The sequence below is a fragment of the Trachurus trachurus genome (genome assembly GCF_905171665.1).
Source record: "Trachurus trachurus genome assembly, chromosome: 22".
Classification (NCBI taxonomy): Eukaryota; Metazoa; Chordata; class Actinopteri; order Carangiformes; family Carangidae; genus Trachurus; species Trachurus trachurus.
In genome coordinates, this window is record NC_139907.1 from 16,393,557 (window position 1) to 16,412,851 (window position 19,295).

Below are 19,295 nucleotides of genomic sequence, written 5' to 3' on the forward strand. Positions count from 1 at the left end.
ACAGTGTGTGTGTTAATGTGTGTGTGCTTGCCAGACATCTGTCATAAAGTGACCTGCCCCTTGCTTGTCGTCTTGCACCACTAGACTCAACATTGTCTAGATACATGAACATGCAACATGTGGGTTTCTCACCAGTTCATCCAGCAGAGCCTGCTTGCTCTTCCTCTTGGCCTGCAGCTGCCTCTGCTCTTCCTGCAGCACCTCCAGTCTGCGCTGCTCACTGCCCTGCTGCTCCTGCAACAGCAGCTCCTCCAGCTCCTCCTGTTCTCTGGTCTGAGGAGGAATCAGATTCACAAGAGAGAGAGAGAGAGAGAGAGAGCGAGACAGCGTGTTGTAAAAAAGAAAATTAAGCACTAATGTGTTTGACCTGAGGTCAGGCTCTAATAATACCATATTTAACCTGAACAGTCTGACCTGTCCAAGGAAATTGTTGCTGTTTTAGTATCACATTATAGTCAGTAAAGATATTACGCAAGTGTGGGAAAATAGACTTGATACATACAAGAGTGGCCTTATTCTTCTGGATGAGATCTCTGTTCTCTCTCTGGTACTGCTCCATCCTCAGCTTGGTGTTCTCCACATCAAAGTTGTTTGTCAGGTTATACACTTCGAAGGCGACACAAAGCAGTGTTAAACTCTTTTGAGTTCATCATCAAAAACCCATGTTGTGGAGGCTGTTCAGAGTTAACAATAAGATTATTTTAAATTCTAGTCAAGATCCAAGGAATTAAAAGAACGACATAAAAAAACATGGAGCTGAAACACTGAGAGAAGTGTAGGAAATGTTGTTCAAAAGACATAGAATTTTCCACTGGATGGAAAGAGTTGGCCTTGAAAAAGACATCTGGTAATTCAATATTTGAACATTATTAAGTGAGACAGATCTTCTATGATGCACCGAGGGGAAATCTAAGAGCAATATGTGTTGTTGTAAAGGTTAAAAGCAGACAAGCTGGGCCACTCTGAACACATAATATCACCAGTGCAAATCCTTATACCAAACGTATACCGCTCACCACAGGAGCCATCAGAGGCTAAAGGCTATTAATGCATTACAGGCCACCTCCTTTTGATATGACATTTCCATTAGTGCCTCTCTTCCTGGCCCTCCCCTTCCTATACCACCTGGCGCATAGACTATATGTTTTAATTTTTAATTTTTATTTTATTTGGAGAGGACAGTGCGCATTAATTAACATTTCTGTAAAAGTGTCAGAGGCTAGTTTTCAACTGCAGTCCTCCGGCAAGATGTTAAAAATCCATTAAAATATACAACAGGGACACAAAGATCATAATACATAAAAACAGGGACATCGCACAAATAAAAATCAGCTTCTCTAGGCTGTGGGAAAGTTCTGCACATGTGAAATACTCATGATAAAAGTATTAACTAACCTGATTTACACTTCTGAGTTTCCTGTCAACAGTTTTATAGACATATCTTTTGTAATGGTGTGGTCTATGGGGATAATACACTGTAGGCTGTGGGGGACTTTTTTTTGTTGCAGCGGCAGCAGTATGGTTGGCCACCGGGGCAAATTAGAAGCAAGGCTGACTGACCGCACTGTATCCAACTCTCTTAATACATCCAGGCTAAAAGTCCATGGTAGTTTGCCAGTCAAGATGTGTTAGCATTGGCAGAGCTACTCCCTGATCCATGCCCCTGGCAAGCAGGAATGGTTGTAAAACACCGTCCCGTGCAGCCAGAATGAAGGAGAAATCATTACTCTAGTAAGCATCCCTGTTTCAGCGTGAGGCTTCCAGGTCGGTGCTCCTACCTATTTCTTCCACTTCCTCTAGGTAGTCGTTATACTCTCTGAGGCTGGGGAAATCGAAATCTCTCTTGTTGTATCTGTGGAGGGAGAACAGAACTCTTTGATACGTATAGTAAAACCTGGTGAAAGCAAATACACACTGACATTAATAGCTCCCATTAAATCAACCATTTTATAATACCATGTCTGCATACAGCCTAATAGGCACACATTAGATGTCAATTAAGGAGCTATTAAAGAACAGATGAGAGGGAGAGAACGAGGGCTGGGGAGGGGCCGCGAAGTAAAAAACCTGGCAGGCAAAGAGCCTTCCCGTTTGAGCCCCCCCCGGGGAGAATCATTGTCTACAAAACAAACAGTGTAATGAGAAAGACAAAGGTGGCTTAAGAAGTGGGTGGAGGCATGAGATGACACATAAACACGCAGAGCCGCATCCCTCGCCCTCCCCGTGCCCCTCACTCACATCTTCAGCACCTTCTTGCGGATCTCCACCTCCTTATCTACCGTCGGGTCTTCAAAGAGCTGCACGCGGAAGTTGCTCTTCCGCAGAGGCGTGTCACACTGCACACAGTTGCCCGAGCCGCGGACAAACAGCATCTCCACGCAGTTCTCGCATCTGGGTGGGTGGGGAGGGGGGATAAAACAGAAAACACCGGCAAGCTGAGTTGGATGTTCCTGAAGCATGTGACGGTGTACAGTATGTGGAAGCTGAGACGCAATTTTCCTCACAGAAAAGCAAATTTGTGTTTCTTTTTGCCTGTAAGTGATCATCAGGCACAGCGGGTGATAATGGAGCATATGACTATTTCCTCTGAGTGCTCAAAGATGGCAGGGATTATGATAGGAATGTCGTTTAGGCTGCCTCCCACTCTCAGACAAGAGGAAATTAGTCTGACACCCCATCAGCGGAGTGTCTGTCTGCCCTGGAAAAACATTTGCTTTATTGTTATTTCTGTAGACCTCAGTCATTCTGCCACGTTGCATAATATGATAAAATCCCGCACAGTAATTCACAGTGCGGTCTATCATTATAAGAATGGACTAAGTCTTACGTAATTTGGGAAAGAAAAGCAGATGAGGGACTGCAGAGTTTTGTGTGTTCATGAGTTGACAGGAGTGTTTTAAACTGAACATTTGTCATTTATGCTCGAGAGTGACTTTTATTTATCTTAAAAGTTCAACTTTTAACGTGAAAAACAGTTCTGCTTGTCCACATGCGATTCCAATCCATCTCCATTTTATGCCAGAAAATGTCTTTATCGTTCCTGATAAAGCTCCTAAATGTGAGTAAGCTGTCTTATGGAAAAGCTTGAGCTGCATTTCAAAATACCGTGGAAATCTGGGCAGTTATTGATCAAAGTATCTACTATAAATCTGTTTAAATGGATATGATTGCTTTCCAAGACCAAATATGTAGCAGTACAGCAGAGTCATGATGAGTTTTTCAGGCAGCCTTTGCTTCCTCACATAAAGCCACAGTGAATGACATTCTGTCTATTCAGTAAAGAGCACACACCTCTCCACTAGTGACACGACAATACGGAACAAAAAGACGGAAACACTTCACAAGACAATGTTGGGGTATTTCAGGTGAAGCCCATGGGTGAAACAGGAATGTTTACTTCATGCGCCATCATGACATAACGCCATGGCAACCAACTAGCAGACCTACCCGCGGGCAAAAAGCCTGAGCTTAGCCATCAATCACACCTTTATGCAGGTAGGCGTTTACCCATCAGTCACACTCAACGGAGGAGTGGACACTGAGGACAATGGGAGTGTTCCTAAATCTCCCCTGATGGGGTGGAGGGCCTGGATAAACGTTTGCACAGTACACTCTTTTAATTAAGTCCTTGTGGAGCTTTATTTCCACAGGAATTCACCTTCCTGCTCGTGACCACCTTAACAAAAATGAATAACATCTGGTTTTCAAATGCAGCTATCTGCTTTTTAGCACTGACAGTTTTCATTTAAATAAAAAAATAAAGAGCAAAGTTGAGGGGGGAAAAAAAGGCAGGTTTTTCACCCTACGTCATCCATAATATTGGCTGAGTCACTTCTTCCCAAAAGTCAAAGACTAGATTTGAGACACTGGTGCCCAGTCTACAGCTGGTCTCCCAGGATGGAGCCTATTAGAACAATCATACAAGACATTTCACTTCATCAGCAGAAAACAACACAAAGAGGAAAAAAACTGTTGAAGGAGAAACTGCCGAGCCACAGAGTTTGGTGTTTACGTTTAGCATCGCAGATATGGGTCAAACAAGCCCAGCCTGCCAAGTGTGACAACAGCCATACACCACACATATGGATGTAAAGCAGCAGAAGCCTTGCATGGGAACTATTATACAAGCATGTCAGTTTAGCTTGGCTTAAATGAAGCGGCGATATGAAAATGAAAGCCGAACGACGGGCAGAAAAACATCTGCGGTGTCCAGTTGGTGCTTCAGAGCGCGAGGAGCCCGCTGCTGCTCAAGTGCACCCTGGAAAGGCAGATGTTCGCCGTGGCCCCGGGCTACAGGAGATGTATAGGCCTGGCCATATGGAGGTAGATGGAGGGATTCAGCTTGTTTCCACAGGCCCACAAAGAGGCCATTCATCAACACGGGGCGAGGAGCGGGGCGTAGCTTGCCCCCTGCCCCATAAATGGACCACACAACAGAACCCTCCATAGGGGAAATCCTGTGTAACTCTAGAGCAAAGAGGTGAATGTCTAAAGGGGAGGGAGGAGACTTTCAGAGTCAATTTGCCATCTTTCCTCTGAAGTCGGCCCTCTCTCTAAGTGACAGCTTTCGGACTGCACGCCTGTTGCGATTTGTAGTCAAAGGGGGGGACTCAGAAATCTCCTTGCGCAGGCTGAGCTACGGTGCTCGGCATACAGAGTACACAAAGTATGCATTTAAATGAAGAGATCTCTAGCATCTTGCCATGCTTGTGTCCCAGGGCTGTTGTTGCTGACTGAGTGCTCCTGACTCCTCCCTCTCTCACCTGTCCTGCTCAGAGCTCCAGGCTCCTATCTCTCCCATCTGCAGCTGTCAGCAGGTCAGAGAAGGGGGTGGTAAGAGGAGGGTAAACAGTGTCCTGGCTCAGCAAAGAGGCTCCCCCACCACTGCTGCCACTATACTATACTATCACCCCACCACTGCTCGATGACATTGCCTGTATCTCTGCTTCCTCCCTTTACAAGAGGGGACAAAAGAAAAAAAAAGAAAAAGACAAACGCTATGTAAAAAGAGGAGCTGGATTCACCTGTTCCTGTCACGAAACTTATGACATTCTCAGGAGAGAAAGACACAGAGCCAAGCCGAGCTGGCTTTGTGTCATATTTAAACCTGCACCAACTGCTCTGTCCTGCCCTGTGACCTACAATACCTGCAGCAGCACCGTCAGAAAGTGCTGAGGCTCAGGAACGTGAAGCTAGCGTTTGGCTTGTGTGATCTTAAAAAACTAAACCACAGATCATGATGATTTTATAAAAAAAAAAAAAGGTGCAAAGTTAGAAAAGCATTGAATTTAAAAGTTTTCCGTGAATTATGATATCAAAATATCATCTCACAGAAAATACACTGAGAACCAAAAATAGGTGGAACAACGCTGACCCTGAGGTGATGTAGAAACATCTCCATTAGCAGCAAAGGCAACAAAAGTTTAAGCGCACTAAACGACAGTCTTTTACAGCGATATGAAACGTGTAGCTGATGTCTCTCTTAAAGTGACAGTTTGACGTTTAAGGAAATATGATTCATAGGATTCTTGCTGAGGCTTAGACAAGAATATTAATACAACTTTAATGTGTGGTTGTTAAATACGCTCAGGAGGTGGTAAGCTTAGCCTGGTATGAAACAGGGCTAACAGCCTGGCTCCGTCAAAGGCTTAAAAAATATATATTTGTTATATTTGTTTTTTTAATCCGAATATAAAATTAACTGGAGAAGTCACAAGTGAGCTACAATCGCTAAGCTAATTATCTCAGGCTGCCCCAAATTCACATCTAACCCTCAGTTAGTACGTTTGTTTTTGTTTGTTTGTATATAATGCCTTTAATTGAAAGGACAGCTGTAGAGAGACAGGAAATGGGGAGACAGAGAGAGGGGGAATCACATGCTGCAAAGGGCCACCAGTGGAATCGAACAGGGGGCTGCTGTGTCAAGCACTATCACTTCTGCATATGGGGCACCTGCCCTACCCACTGAGCTGTATGACGCCCCAAACTTTAAGCTTTTAAGTAGATAGCCCTCTGTGTTGATTAATCATCTAAGAGTATTTAATGCCTTTCCAAAACTTTATAGAGAAAATTAACTGTTATTTTCCCCCTGAATATTGCAAGCGCAATTTCGATTTAGGCTCCAAACTAACTTATATAGACGTATAAGGGGGGAAAAACAACTCGGCTTCAATTTTATTCTGAAAGACACGGGCATCTGCGATTCCGCGCCCCCGAAGCCTGCAGGGAGAAGAGCGAGGTTTGGTTGACCCGTCTGCAGCTTCTAACTGGGTGCGTGGGGTAGTCAGACCAACAGGTCAGCTCAGCCCGTGTTTGGCTCCATAAATTTCCCGTTATGGCCGCCCCGCCAACAGAACGGTAGGGGAAACACTGACATACAATTGAAAACTGGTTTCTGCTAAACCTCAGCCCGTCCACCCCACCACATTGTGTGTGTCTGCCTGCGCACCCAGTGTCAAATGCCAAAGGTACATGGGCCTGGTGTCATTGTGCAAAGGTAATAAATAACACACATCAAACGTCCCCGCTGACAGGGACACAAAATGTGCCGGTGGGGGTTTAAATTTAGATACATGCTAGAGGTGGAGAAGCTCAATACTGCAGTGCATCGCTGGAGCAGGAAGCCTGGTCATCCAAGACTGGAATGGCCACTCAGCTGGGCCAACGCAGAGGGAGGAAACACACTTATTTCAATCAATAGACCTAGTGCAGAGAGTCAAACGGGCTGCAGCTAATTATGATACCCTTGAATAACCTGCTGATAATATTTCCAATAAATCCATCAACCATATAATAAATCAGAAGAGATTGATAGTACTTTCAAACCGACACAATAGTCCAAACCTGAAAGGTGTCAACAACACAAAAGAAAAGTGAGAAAAAGTTGAAAAAGCTGTCTCATTGCCGTATTGGCTTTCAACTGTCTTTCCACAACAGCTACCAATTACTAAATTTAAATACTATTACAATGTAACTTTTTTCCTGTTTGTGCAATTGCAATGGAAGGTTTAAGTTTTGCACTTACAAGACATGCACTGAGAGAGACTGTTTCTGTGACTTTCTGTGTCTCTATCAGTATGTAGACACAGTTTGTGTCGTTAGTAGAGTTGATGAGTGTAACTGCGAATCTGAGACACCCTCTTGCTACAGTACAGGTCTCTCTATCTTTCAACTCTTCAGTAAGCCTAGCTGCAAACAAAAAGACAAGTGGCATCAGTGATGAAAATACTAATACAGTTCGAGAGTACGGCAGTTTCCCAATGGTGCATAAATTCACTGTCGCACTGGCTCCAAGGAACAAATCCAAGGTGACCTGAGCGGGGACATCTCTCCAAATTGCTTCATTGCAGAATCATTTTAATTTTCTGCGTGTAGCTCTGCATCCAGACAGAGGCGGTGAGTTATGAGCTCGCTGACCTGATGACAAAGCACAGCCGCTTCCTGATGGTTCGGTCAATAAACAGACAGGGTCGAAAAAATGCTCTCATCAGGCTACAACCGTCACTGCATGTTGCTCATAGAGAATGTGCACCCTTCATTTAAATGACCCCGTTTTTTAAACAGATGACAAGGTTAAACATTGGAAAATGCTACAGCAGGCAGGTTTCATCCAGTACTGACATGATGAGAATAAAAAAAAAAGAAGTACCGAAACAATGTGAACTAGTGGCAGAACAATTTGTTAATTGACAAAACTAGTCAATTTAATACAGATTTGCAAGAGGAAAGAATTGACTGTTCTATCATTGTAAATTTGGTTTTAAATTCAGTTTCTGGTGACTTGTGATGAGCATTTTGCAGGTTATCTTTTCTATTTCATGCTAATTTATTGACCCACCAAACCAGTTAAATAGGGCTATATTCAGGGATTATGCATTGATGTTGTTCACTTTTGATATTAATCTAAAAATATTTACTTTGAATCTGCATTTTGTAATAGTTTGGGTGATATTTGAGGTCATGGCTCCTGTCTGTTTGCATCTGTGTTAGGATCCACACATGCTGCACTTAGATGCACCAGTTGATATCAGAGGAAAATCAATCCTACAAATTAAGACAGCTTCTCTTCAATAATAACCTCTTCTTCTGAAAAAGTTTGGATTCCCATTCCTAAACTATTTGTTCCTTCCACAAAAATGATATATATTAGTTTTTATTTTAGGGAAAACACCAGTGTAAAAACCTCATCACCTCCCAGCTGTTGTCTAATTAGGTGAAGACAATGACGTAAGAAGCGGTGCCAGCTTTGACAGTTTGTCGAAGATGTGACAAGAGGATAAACTCACTTTCACACACTGTCACCTCGACTGTTACAGCTGCAGTGTCTTTCTGGGGCTCACGGTGTCACATTAACATGAACTAAAACAAGTTGTGTCTTTTATTATCCGCCTTTATATCCGACGTAACACCGAGCAAAACAAACCGGTGGTTACGTTACGTTAGCCAGCCGTTAGCTAACCGCGCTCAGGAGGATGCACACGCATGTTCTAACGTCTTTAATGTACGATTTCTTTTAAAAATGGCTTTAACTTTAAGCTTTAATGTTAATTCATGTGTTGGTTTTGTCTTAATCTGTGCACTTTAAAACAAAACAGCGTCGTGTTGTGGGGGGAATTTGCTTCACTGTGCCTTTCTTTTCCTCCAGCTGGATGTAAATAACGTTACTCACAGCGTGTGGCCGCAGACGTTGACCATCAGCTTCAGCGACGGGTTCCTGTATTTGGTCGTTTTGCATCTCGGACACCCCTGGTCGTCCATTTCTGTGCGAGCGACACACACACGAACACACACAAAATGACAAGTATTCAGGAGAAAATAAAATGTCAACACACTCCCGCTGCAGCTCTTGCCTGTCACTTCACAGGAGGCGAACCGCTGCGTCACACTCAATGTGGTCCGACGGGGGAAAGCGCGCTAATAAGAGTGGTTCCTACCTAATGATGACCTCTAACAGCGGTGCTGGTCGCTCTCACACACTGGGGGTCCCTGAGGAATCCCAGAGGGGGGGTTGAGGTAAAAACGCTGAGTTGTTTATTTTCTCTAGGTTGTATTTAGAGTGAATGTTTATGGTGGCTGCTGCTTCCATTACGGCTTTCACTGTCTCCTCTGTGCACTTCCCTATACAGGGCTGCCTTATATTCCATGATCTAATGTAAGTCTGAACTGCAACATAATTAAAACCAAAACTATACCCAGATGTTGTTCCCCAGGGCATCTGACATCATAGAGTTTCTGCTTTAATGTATAACTGTTTGGGCGAAATAAGTTACCAAGGATGACTGATATATTATGTGATTTATGATATGTATATATATTTTATATTATCATGACAAAAACGGTGACATTATAATAACTTTAGGGCAGAGTGGTTTAATGGTTTAATTTCCATTCCCATCTTTTCAAAGGCTGTAGCTTAGAAAGCAGATGTGCTATGTGCTGCAGATCATCTTACTAAAAGCCATACACATACATCAATCTATTGACAATATATGACTGCCAATAATTGTCAAGACAAAGTTATATTCCAATGCTGTATTAGATTTAAACTATCTGCAAAACCAGCAAACACAGGCACCATCTTCTTTTTATAAAAATGTTTTTTAACAACCATGAATGTGACCATGCACACGACACTACAACATGAACATATCTTTTTATGGGCTAGAGTGATATTTGATGCAAGCTATCTTTATATTATTAATATTATATCATCTTACATTAATGCTAGACAGTTAGTTGGCTTTGATGGTGTGTGTGAATGGGGAAAATAATACTCTTTGAGCTCCAGGAAAAACAGTAATATCCCACCACACATATTTATGAGATGGTCTGAAAATCTGTATCCATATGGAGATGTTTGTTCCTGTGGTTCTTTCTACTCTACGTTTATGTGTTGGGTTTGTTACTGGGATCACAATGTTCTTATTGTGACTTGATTCAGTGTGTGCATGGCCTGTGACTTATGCCAATAATCAAAACAGCAGTCTTTGAAAAGTGTATATGAAGGATGCCAGACAGTTCTGGCATTATAAGTGCAAATAACACTCAGACTGAAGTTTTAATTCAGTTTTTATGTGTCGAAATAATTCCAGATTAAGATACTGAAGCCATTTATAGGATTATTTTCCCAAATGGATTTCAATATTTAGATAAGGGAATAAAAAGAAGGAGCAGTCTGGTGTTTTGTTCTGCACAGGCAGCTCCTGGCCATATAGACGACAAGGAGACCCTGTTCCCACGATCCCAAAAGCACTCACCTTGCACAGGTGAACTACGGGAATATGCTGGAAGTGATATGAGTGACAACTGGAAACCAAACATTCGTGTCTGAATCGGCTCGCTCCTCCCTTATGGGTCCATCGGCGGCCAATAGCGTGGCTCTCCTGCAGATAGACCCCAGTGTGTCTCCTTCCAGCTCCAGTCCCCGCAGAGTAAAAGTCACGTTGGAAGGAAAAGGGGAGAGAGATATCTACTTACAGCTGCTGTCAGATATCCGATCGCATTCGCATGGCGAGGAGGTAACCTGATCGAGCTGGGAGGAGTGACTTTACCAGGGAAGGCTTGAACCAAAAAATGTCTTCTTCTTCTGCCGGAGAAGTCACAACAGCGAATGACATCAAGAGGGAAAATGTGAAGGAGGTGGATAAGCGGGAGTGCATCAAGTTTGTGGCGCTGGACGCGGCGGAGTTGTCCATGGAGCGCACGACTCCCAACACGGACGCGGTGCGCACGGAGCTGTTGGTGAGCGCCGCTTCCTCTCTGGCTTTCTCCCCGGAGCAAGTGGCGTGCGTGTGCGAGGCTCTGCAGCAGGGAGGCAATGTGGACCGGCTGGCCAGGTTCCTGTGGTCCCTGCCACAGAGCGACCTGCTACGCGGCAACGAAAGCATCCTGAAAGCCCAAGCGCTCGTCGCTTTCCACCAGGCTCGGTACCAGGAGCTGTACAGTATTTTGGAGAACCACAGTTTCAGTCCGTCCAACCACACCTTTCTGCAAGATCTGTGGTACAAGGCCCGGTACACCGAGGCGGAGAAGGCGCGGGGGAGACCTCTGGGCGCCGTGGACAAGTACCGAATCCGGAGAAAGTACCCTCTGCCCAGGACTATCTGGGATGGCGAGGAGACTGTGTATTGTTTCAAGGAGAGGTCTCGAAACGCGCTGAAGGATCTGTACAACCAGAATAGGTACCCCTCTCCTGCCGAGAAAAGAAACCTCGCCAAGATTACAGGACTCTCCTTGACCCAGGTCAGCAACTGGTTCAAAAACAGGAGACAGAGAGACAGAAACCCGTCCGAGGCACAATCCAAAAGGTGAGGCAACTCAAGGAACAACCGACGCATTTCAAACTTCATATGAACCAAAATCATCGAAATATTTCACTGTGCGTAAAAGGCGCGTGAAAATACACTCGGGCTAATTTTAACAAAGTATTTCAAACCCCCCCCTTTCAATAGACGGTGCGCTTAGTTTATTACCATTCACACCTAAGCCAGTGACTGACAGTGCTCAGTGTTTTTCATAATCTGCCGTCGGACTCACATGGAAAAGCTGACAATGTGAATCATTATCTGTTCATTATTAAGAAACAAAAAAAAAGTATGCGTAAAAGGGTTTGGAGCACGCTTTAAATGTTTTGAAATATGAAGCGGTTGCCTTTCAGATCCGGTTTCAAGTGCTATGGGGCATGGAAACCATAAGCAACTAAATATCATAGTAACTTCACTTCACACACACACACTTCAGTGCTTTGACTGATCAGACACGTGAAGAGTTTCACTTTGAAGAAATGATTCAAAAGGTGACTTAAAAAGTTGCTTTAATCTAGTGGACTGATAATGAGTGGAGATGTACACACACATACATACACACATACGCACACACACACACACACACACACACACACACACACACACACACACACACACACACACACACACACATTAGCGCGTGCATATGTCCCCAGCCCAACATAAATCATTTTCATAATCACATTTCTCCCCCTCCCCTCCCTCTCTCAGAGCTAAAAGGATCCCACAGGCTCAAAACTCTTCTACACAAACACGCTGAATTTTACCTTCTTTCATGTTTCCCTCTCTGTGAACAAAGCTGACGCACACCTGGTGGAGGTGACCCCTCTGTCTCTCTCATACACACACACACACACACGCGTGGGCGCGCACACGCACACACACATGCGCGCGCGCTCAAACAAGAACCATCTCACACTGCCTTTCAGATCGCGACTACAATTATTCCCCAAATGGTGTTTCAACATGTTCATAACCTGTGGATATTTTTTTTAAACAAACTTCACCATCTCACTGTGTCTTATGCTTTATATCTTTTCCTGGAAGTGGAAGTGGGGGGTTTGGGTATTTGAGTATGTGTGTGTGTGTTAGGGGGAGGAGGGGGTGGCAGGGGGATGCAGCTGTTTTAATCAGTCTTTTACCATGGGGTGTGGGGTGGGGGGTTAATAAACAAACTCTAACAGCTATGTCCATATTCCTTTTTTTAAAGACTCAAGCTTTTTTTTAAATTGAAAAATAAAGTTTTTAGATTTTACATTTTAAATCAAGGCGGAGGAGGGGGGTGGGGGGTCGCAACAAAAATAAATCGTTTCAGCCATTTGTTCTGTCAGGCCATCAGCTCTGGCATTTTGTCACAGCAGAAATTTACAGCGCCAAATGGTTGCACGGTTGTTGATGTTGGTTGGTTGTTGTGAGTGCAGCTCTCTCCATGAGGTAAGAGAGGGCTACGCGTTCACAAACACAAGCCTGCTCTTCAAAGCTGTGTAATAACACACCAACAAATGTGCCTGCCTGCTCTGGGTTATAGGCAAAGATGTGGGTGGAAAGGAAATAAACGCCATTATACTGGTTTATACTCTCTAATTGTAACTGTGCTTTAGAGTGTGTCTTCCACACTCAGAGAAGAAGAAGCACTTATTGTCTATAACAGGGACTTTGACTGTTTTTCCAGTCTTATTCCATTTGGACTAAAGTCAATTTATAGCTATAATTAACCACAAATGATTCTGTCTTCCTCTTGTTTCATGGTGTGCCATTTGTCATCGTTTCTGCCTTTTTTTTCACAGTGAATCTGATGGAAACCACAGCACAGAGGATGAGTCGAGTAAAGGCCAGGAGGAGCTGTCACCCCGGCCCCTCTCTAACTCCTCAGACGGAGTGATCACCCATGGGATTCAAACAGGACCTCTGGACAGTGGGGTGGTCATCCAGCAGATCGGGGACATAAAGATGCCCCCTGGATCCACGAGTGGCGGTCTCTACAATGGAAGTCTAGTGACCAGCAACAACTCCTCCACCGTGTTTCACAACGGTGGATCATCTTACCTCCACACACCTGGAAACATCCTCTTCAACGGGCTCAATCTGGGCATCCAACCCTTGGCGTTCAACCCCCTGAGGCCGTCTGGAGGGGTATTGCTGGGGGGCTCGGGGGTGGACATGCAGATGCAGACGGGGCAAGAGAAGGGACTTGGCGGTTCTGCCGAGGACTCCGGCCTGCACTACTCGCCGTACTCCGGCTGTGTCAACGGGGCCGAGGTGAAGCTGGAAGGGCTTCACACCATGGCCGCCCAGAACGGGGGCTCCTCCGTGCTGACGTTCAGCTCCTCGTCAGGTGCGCTGCAGCTGGGTGGCTACAGTCTGGTCCAGGTGCCGAGCGGAGTCTCCGACAGCGATGGCAGCTCATTACTCAACAGCGACGTAGGGCTTCCTCCCCTGCAGCTCTCCTCTGCCTCGTCCGCATCAACTATCCAACAACAAGGTGGGTGCAGGAAGTGATTTGTTATTCAGCTTACACACTAGTTTCCTGACGATAGCAGTTCCTCTCGTGTTTACATGAGAGGTGTATTACAACATAATGAGGAAAGGATGAGCAACAATGACACAATAAAATGTTAGAGTATTTTCTGGTGACTAATGACCCTTTAATGAGAAGAGTGGAAGATGTTGACCAATCATGAGGATGTAATGCTCATACACACAGAGGCATTCACTTCCTCTTAATCTATTAGGTAAATATAAGACATTGACTGTAAAAGAAATGCTGCTACTCACTGCAGCCTTAAAGATCAAGACAAAAAACATTAAACCTGCCATAGTTTTATAGAATAAATGTTACAATGTTATGTCTCACAGCTTCATAGCAGAGCAGGGTTGCTCTTTACCCTCCTTAAATGTTCCAGTGCAATGCTGCACGTCCCTTGTAGTTTGTCAACAGATCTCTACTACGTCCACCCAATATATCCGAGCAGCTTTATTCTTGGCTTGTCTGCATTTGGGCCGTAGCCCAAAGGGCTGATACTACACATAACACAGAGCAGGAGAAACAGGGAAGGGCCCCACACTCACACACATGCACGCACGCACAAGAGGTGGTCCTTTGAAAACCCCAGAGATGGATAAAAACAAGTTCTGAAGTCACCATCACTCATCATCATGGCGCTCTTGATCTGCAGAGCAGGGAGGTGGAGAAATATGTTTCAGACAATCAGAGGCCACGAAACGCACTAACAGGGAATAAACCACAACAGCACTTACTTTGACAGAAAGCAGAGAATCTACACCAGGATGAATTATAAGGAAAAACAGAAAATTGCAGCTCGCTGTTGAGCTCTGGCAGGCTCCTGCATTTGTTCTCTGGGGCGCTGTGGGGTCAGGCTTAAAGAGCACCAAGTGTGTGAGACACATAACAGCAATTTTGGGGCCGAGGCCTGCTCTTAATGAAACATATGATGCTGGGGGAGATGAGAAGGGGGTCGAGCGGTGGGAGTGGGCTCTACTATGCTGGATGTGGAGATTCAGTGTGTATTGACTGTCACTGTGTTCCCTCAGGTACCATGGCTCTCAACAACGTGGCGGTGAGCTCCTCCAACAACAACTCCTTCCAGCAGCAGGACAAGCTGACCATGGCGTCCCTTCACCACAGCACCGTCCTCTACGGCATGAGCAACGCCGAGCAGCCGTCCATCAAGAAGGAGCCTCTGGAGGGCGGCGTCTACTCCTCTTACCACCACGGCCTCCACCTGGACCCCAACGGCCACATCAGCTACACCACCCCCAACTCGGACGACGCTCCCTCCGGTCGAGGTCCCGCCTCGGCCGCCGAGGTCCCCGCCGTTACCTCATCCAGCCCCGAGCCGGAGGTCTATACCACCCTCACCGTCAGCACGCCACTGATGGCACAAACGGACCCCAGCAACCACCACCTCCAGTCCACAGAGTACCTCGGGGGCCACGAGGTCCGGGGGCCTCCGCCCTCGCACCTAATGGTGAACAGCAACTACATGAACCTTTCAGAGAACAAGGTGGACGGCTCGGGCTCGGGGGGCGTGAGCGAGATGGTGCGGGCGATGTGCGGGGAGATGGAGGCTGTGGAGGGGAAGGAGCTCGCCAAACTACAGACAGTGCAGATGGATGAGGACATGGCTGACCTTTAACCTCAAACCCAGTCTCCTCGCAGAAGCACTCGTGTCCTCCAAAGCAGTGATGTAGTGAATCTTTTTACCTTTGTGTGAGCGTGTGTGTGTGTTTTTTTTTTTTTTTTACCATTCATTTCCTTTAAATGTTAAATTATTTGTGTTCATTTGACTTTTTACAATGCACTCTAGTCCGAGGGGAGCCCTGTGTGGTGGGCATTATCAGTTTATCATAAAGATTTAAGAAAAAAAAAAACTAAACTAAACGTCTATGACATGTTTTAAAAGCCCTGTTCTTAAAGTGAAACATTACGACTGTTTGGTGCAAACAGAAGAAGTCGCCGTGTGTGTTTGAGCCATGTTTAAATGTGCATTTTTATAGGCAACACCTGCTACTTCCTGTTGAGTGGATTTGATCTGCAGAAGCAGGTGCTGGAATGCCTCGAGTCATGTGACCAGGATGTTCCTCCAAACTAAATGCGTCATCTGGCTCAAACCAAAAAGGTCATTCGGTAGGGGGGACGAGGGAGAGAGCCTCTGTGAAAATGATCAGTTCAGCAGCGACAGCTTTACTGAAGGACTGCACACACACTCACATACAGAGAGTTAACAGGTTATTAGACGCAGAAAAGCTGCTGTTTTGGGAGCGAAAGTGTCCTTCAGTAAGCACCTTAAATTCTCCGGTGGCCTCTCAAGTCGCTGCAAATACCCTGATTTGTGCTTTATATCACACCAAATGAACTCAGAGCGTTGGAGACTAGAGTTGAGACGAATGTGCCTTTCTGCTACTTAAAATACCTACACAATGGCGTTGGTCTGTTTTTTGGCATTTGCACTAACCACGATGACATTACAATGTACACGTTTCAAGGAAGGAGGGTGTGTCATGTGCAACAACAGCAGCAACAACAACAACACACGCGCACTATTTCAGCAACGGCTCCTACGTCAGGCCTCATCATCAACCTGTGACACCCAAGATACGAGCGATGATCCAAGAGGTCGTCGCCCTGTCAGGCTCACACGTTGTCCATCACATGTTGTTTATAACGCTGCAACTCATAGTATGTTATCTAGATGTGACGATGCTATAGTATATTGTGTTTCATTTTGATGTGTCTCTCCAAATGTCAGTTATCATGAATGATATTTTTCTATAAAGCCGGATGCAAACATCTACAGTGTGTATGCTTTTTTGAAACCTATAAGGAACAAAGGGACAGGAGTGAAGAAGAGGACAAATCTTTTTTTTGTTGTTGTTGTTTTTTTTAACAGTCCAACCTTTAAACCGGAGAAGGATTGTAATAATTTCTCTTTGCATGGCGTCATAATGTTTTGGACACTAGTGCCTTTTACTTCTTTGTTTTTGTGAATATTCAGTTGTAGCTGTTGCGTTTGGTCGGCAGGCGAAAGCTTCAGAGATTTACCAACACCTCCACCGCCGCCGCCACCACCATCACTGGAACACTTGTTGGGTGTCAGATGAGGGAAAGAAAAGGGAGAATGTGGAGCCCATTTGTCAAGTGTGTCCAGTGCTTTTCACAACGGGAGCCGAATTCCTCGCTGTCATACATGACCATAATAGCACATTTCAGCCTCGTAGCCAAGTCAGACCGCGCACACGTATCAGTGCATCACATGTCTTCACACCAGAGGACTGGCAACACTTTAATTTGTTAGGATTTATGACATGATCCCATCAATTTGAATGGACATTTCATTTCAGTGAAAAGTATCCTCAGTGCTTTAATGTAAAATACCCAAAAAAAAAAAAAAGAATCATGGGCAAATAGTAAACTGATGGTCATTTATTTTATTTTGTTGTTTGTTTGTTTTGTTTTTTTATCTTAGTTTGAATGATATGTTTGTTATCTGAAATTATGTGAATGTATTTTTCTAAATCTCCATACTGCAATAAAAGTTTATATTTATAAAAACATAAAACAGACATTTTTATTTCTTTCCAACACGTTAACGTTTTAAGATGACAGCCCATATTAAGGGCTGATCTCTGAGGTTTTTTGAGATTGAAGGGATATAACATGTAAATTACAGACAAAAAAAGCACATGTCTATGTAGCCAAACTGCAAAGGGGGTGGGGGGAGGGGGGGGAAGGCAAGTATTGGGGTGGTAGTAGTGGGGGGTGGCATGCAGTAATCCAGCAAGCCTGGCGCTGCTCTCTGCGAACCTGCGGTGATCGTTTGCACATGCCTGGCCAACCTGGAGTTCATTAGCCCTCCTTTTCTCATCTCAGCCCCTGTAATTCAAATAAACAGCAACGAGATTTCCAGAGGTAAAGCTCTTTTTGGGGTGGGGGGTCTGCTTGCTGCTCCCCACAGCTCAGACCAATCCAATGGTCTTTTTCCCCCCTGAGCTGAAGGCCCAACAACCCCCCCTCCCCTCCCCTCCCCTCCCTTCTTTAACATGTGGAAGAATGAATCTGAGGTGCTGTCACTCAACAGACACTGAGTCTCTATCCAGAAAAGAGCCTGAACTCCTCTCACGGCTTCAGGGGATTCTCTGTCAATTCATGAATTTCCACCCAAGGCTCGTTCAACTCAGTGGGCACACGACCAAACCAACGCAGAGAGATAAAATGGAGGCAAAGTTTGACAAATGGACGAACAGCAGGGGATTTTATTTTATTCTCAGAGTGTCTGCGGTGAATTATAGGAGTTGTCCTCTCAGCGGATCCTGGCTGGAGGAGTTATATATGATCTAACTGATGACCTAAATAAACAGAGGCTGTTTGTCTGTGCTCACTGTTGAGGCACAGAGAGAGGGAGAAGAATAAAAAAAAAGGGGAGAGACTAAGCGGGAAAGGGAGGGAGAGACCGGCTGCCGGTATAAAGTTACCTGTGCACAGGTGACCTCGTCGCCATGGGCAGTGGATTAGCTGATTGTTAGGTATCAGGTAACTCCTCCTGTAATATTGAAGAGGGTGAAAACAGCTTTGTTGGAGCGCAGAACAATATCCCATTCGCAGCAGGAGCCCAAGGTCTGTGGGTCTCACGGGGAGGGGGCCACAGAAAACTCCAAATTCCGCCTTTGTATTGTGCCTATAAATTAAACAGGGAGAGGAGCATTATTGTCAGGACCTGTAGTGCATTTTTCACAGGGACTCGACACAGTCAGTTGCTGAATTTTATTTACATTTTACAACTCTATTTATGTGTGAAAATCAGGACATCCCCATATCTAAGTACTGGATCATTTCTGTCCACAATTTCAAACATGCAACATAAAACATACTTGTGTGTGCAGTAAAAAAAAAAAAAAAGAAAGAAAAAAAGAAAGAGGGAACTCCCCCAGAACTCTGGCCTTATTAAAAACACTGACCTCTGATCTTTCAGATGGTTTCAAAGCTGACATTTAATGCTGCGCAGCAGACTGCAAGCCATATGTAACATGACCTGGGGAGAACGGTACTCCACTGCTCCACGTCCCACTAATGAGAGGGCAAGGGTCAGCGGGTACCAGCCTGCTCGCACAGACCCACCACTACCGGCCAAGTAGTTCCCTGTCCAGAAACAACCTCTGCTATTGGCTCTTACCAGGCTGTGGAAAGTAGGTGGTGTTTATGGACTGTAGATGGGAAATAAACGTCCTCCATCCTTGTAGAGGTTTTTTTTTTTTTTTTTTTTAACCTCCTTATTTGTTGCTTGGCAGAATAGAAGGTATGTGCACATGTCTGCTCCATCATCCAGTGTGGGAAGGGGAGGATGCAACCAGCATGATTCACCAGGTTGTTCTGGACTACAAGGACAGAAAAAACATAAGTCATGAGGACAGTTTTAAGTGTGTGTGTGTGTGTGTGTGTGTGTGTGTTCCTGTACGTGATGCACACACACACAC

The 19,295-nt window shown here is 45.0% G+C and overlaps 2 protein-coding genes across 4 annotated transcripts in view; one reads left to right on the top strand and one right to left on the bottom strand.

The window, feature by feature from the left end:
• Positions 1–10,420, bottom strand: part of mnat1 (MNAT1 component of CDK activating kinase) — a 33,248-nt gene extending 22,828 nt beyond the window's left edge. The window contains exons 1-6 of one of the 3 annotated variants that reach the window (XM_083998347.1): positions 8,934–8,963; positions 8,669–8,759; positions 2,239–2,391; positions 1,779–1,852; positions 503–606; positions 133–273 (exon numbers count right to left, since the gene is read on the bottom strand). In XM_083998347.1, the coding sequence (XP_083854473.1) occupies positions 133–273; positions 503–606; positions 1,779–1,852; positions 2,239–2,391; positions 8,669–8,757 (561 nt within the window). In that variant the 5' untranslated portion in view covers positions 8,758–8,759; positions 8,934–8,963. Of the gene's footprint in view, positions 1–132; positions 274–502; positions 607–1,778; positions 1,853–2,238; positions 2,392–8,668; positions 8,851–8,933; positions 8,964–10,256 lie in introns of those variants that run through there. The other 2 variants (XM_083998349.1, XM_083998348.1) reach the window with 2 other exon arrangements.
• A 29-nt stretch (positions 10,421–10,449) lies between these two features.
• six4a (SIX homeobox 4a) lies at positions 10,450–17,218 on the top strand. Its single transcript, XM_083998337.1, has 3 exons — positions 10,450–11,306; positions 13,091–13,785; positions 14,856–17,218. The coding sequence occupies exons 1-3, from the start codon at positions 10,573–10,575 to the stop codon at positions 15,458–15,460; spliced, it is 2,034 nt and encodes a 677-aa protein (XP_083854463.1). The 5' UTR covers positions 10,450–10,572; the 3' UTR covers positions 15,461–17,218.
• The last annotated feature ends 2,077 nt before the right edge of the window (positions 17,219–19,295 follow it).

What these genes read in the sequence shown, in the direction of transcription:
- six4a (XM_083998337.1), top strand. Translation starts at nt 10,573, where the DNA reads ATGTCTTCTTCTTCTGCCGGAGAAGTCACAACAGCGAATGACATCAAG. An exon ending in TCCGAGGCACAATCCAAAAG is followed by an intron (nt 11,307 to 13,090) that starts GTGAGGCAACTC and finishes TTTTTTTCACAG; the next exon opens with TGAATCTGATGGAAACCACA. An exon ending in ATCAACTATCCAACAACAAG is followed by an intron (nt 13,786 to 14,855) that starts GTGGGTGCAGGA and finishes GTGTTCCCTCAG; the next exon opens with GTACCATGGCTCTCAACAAC.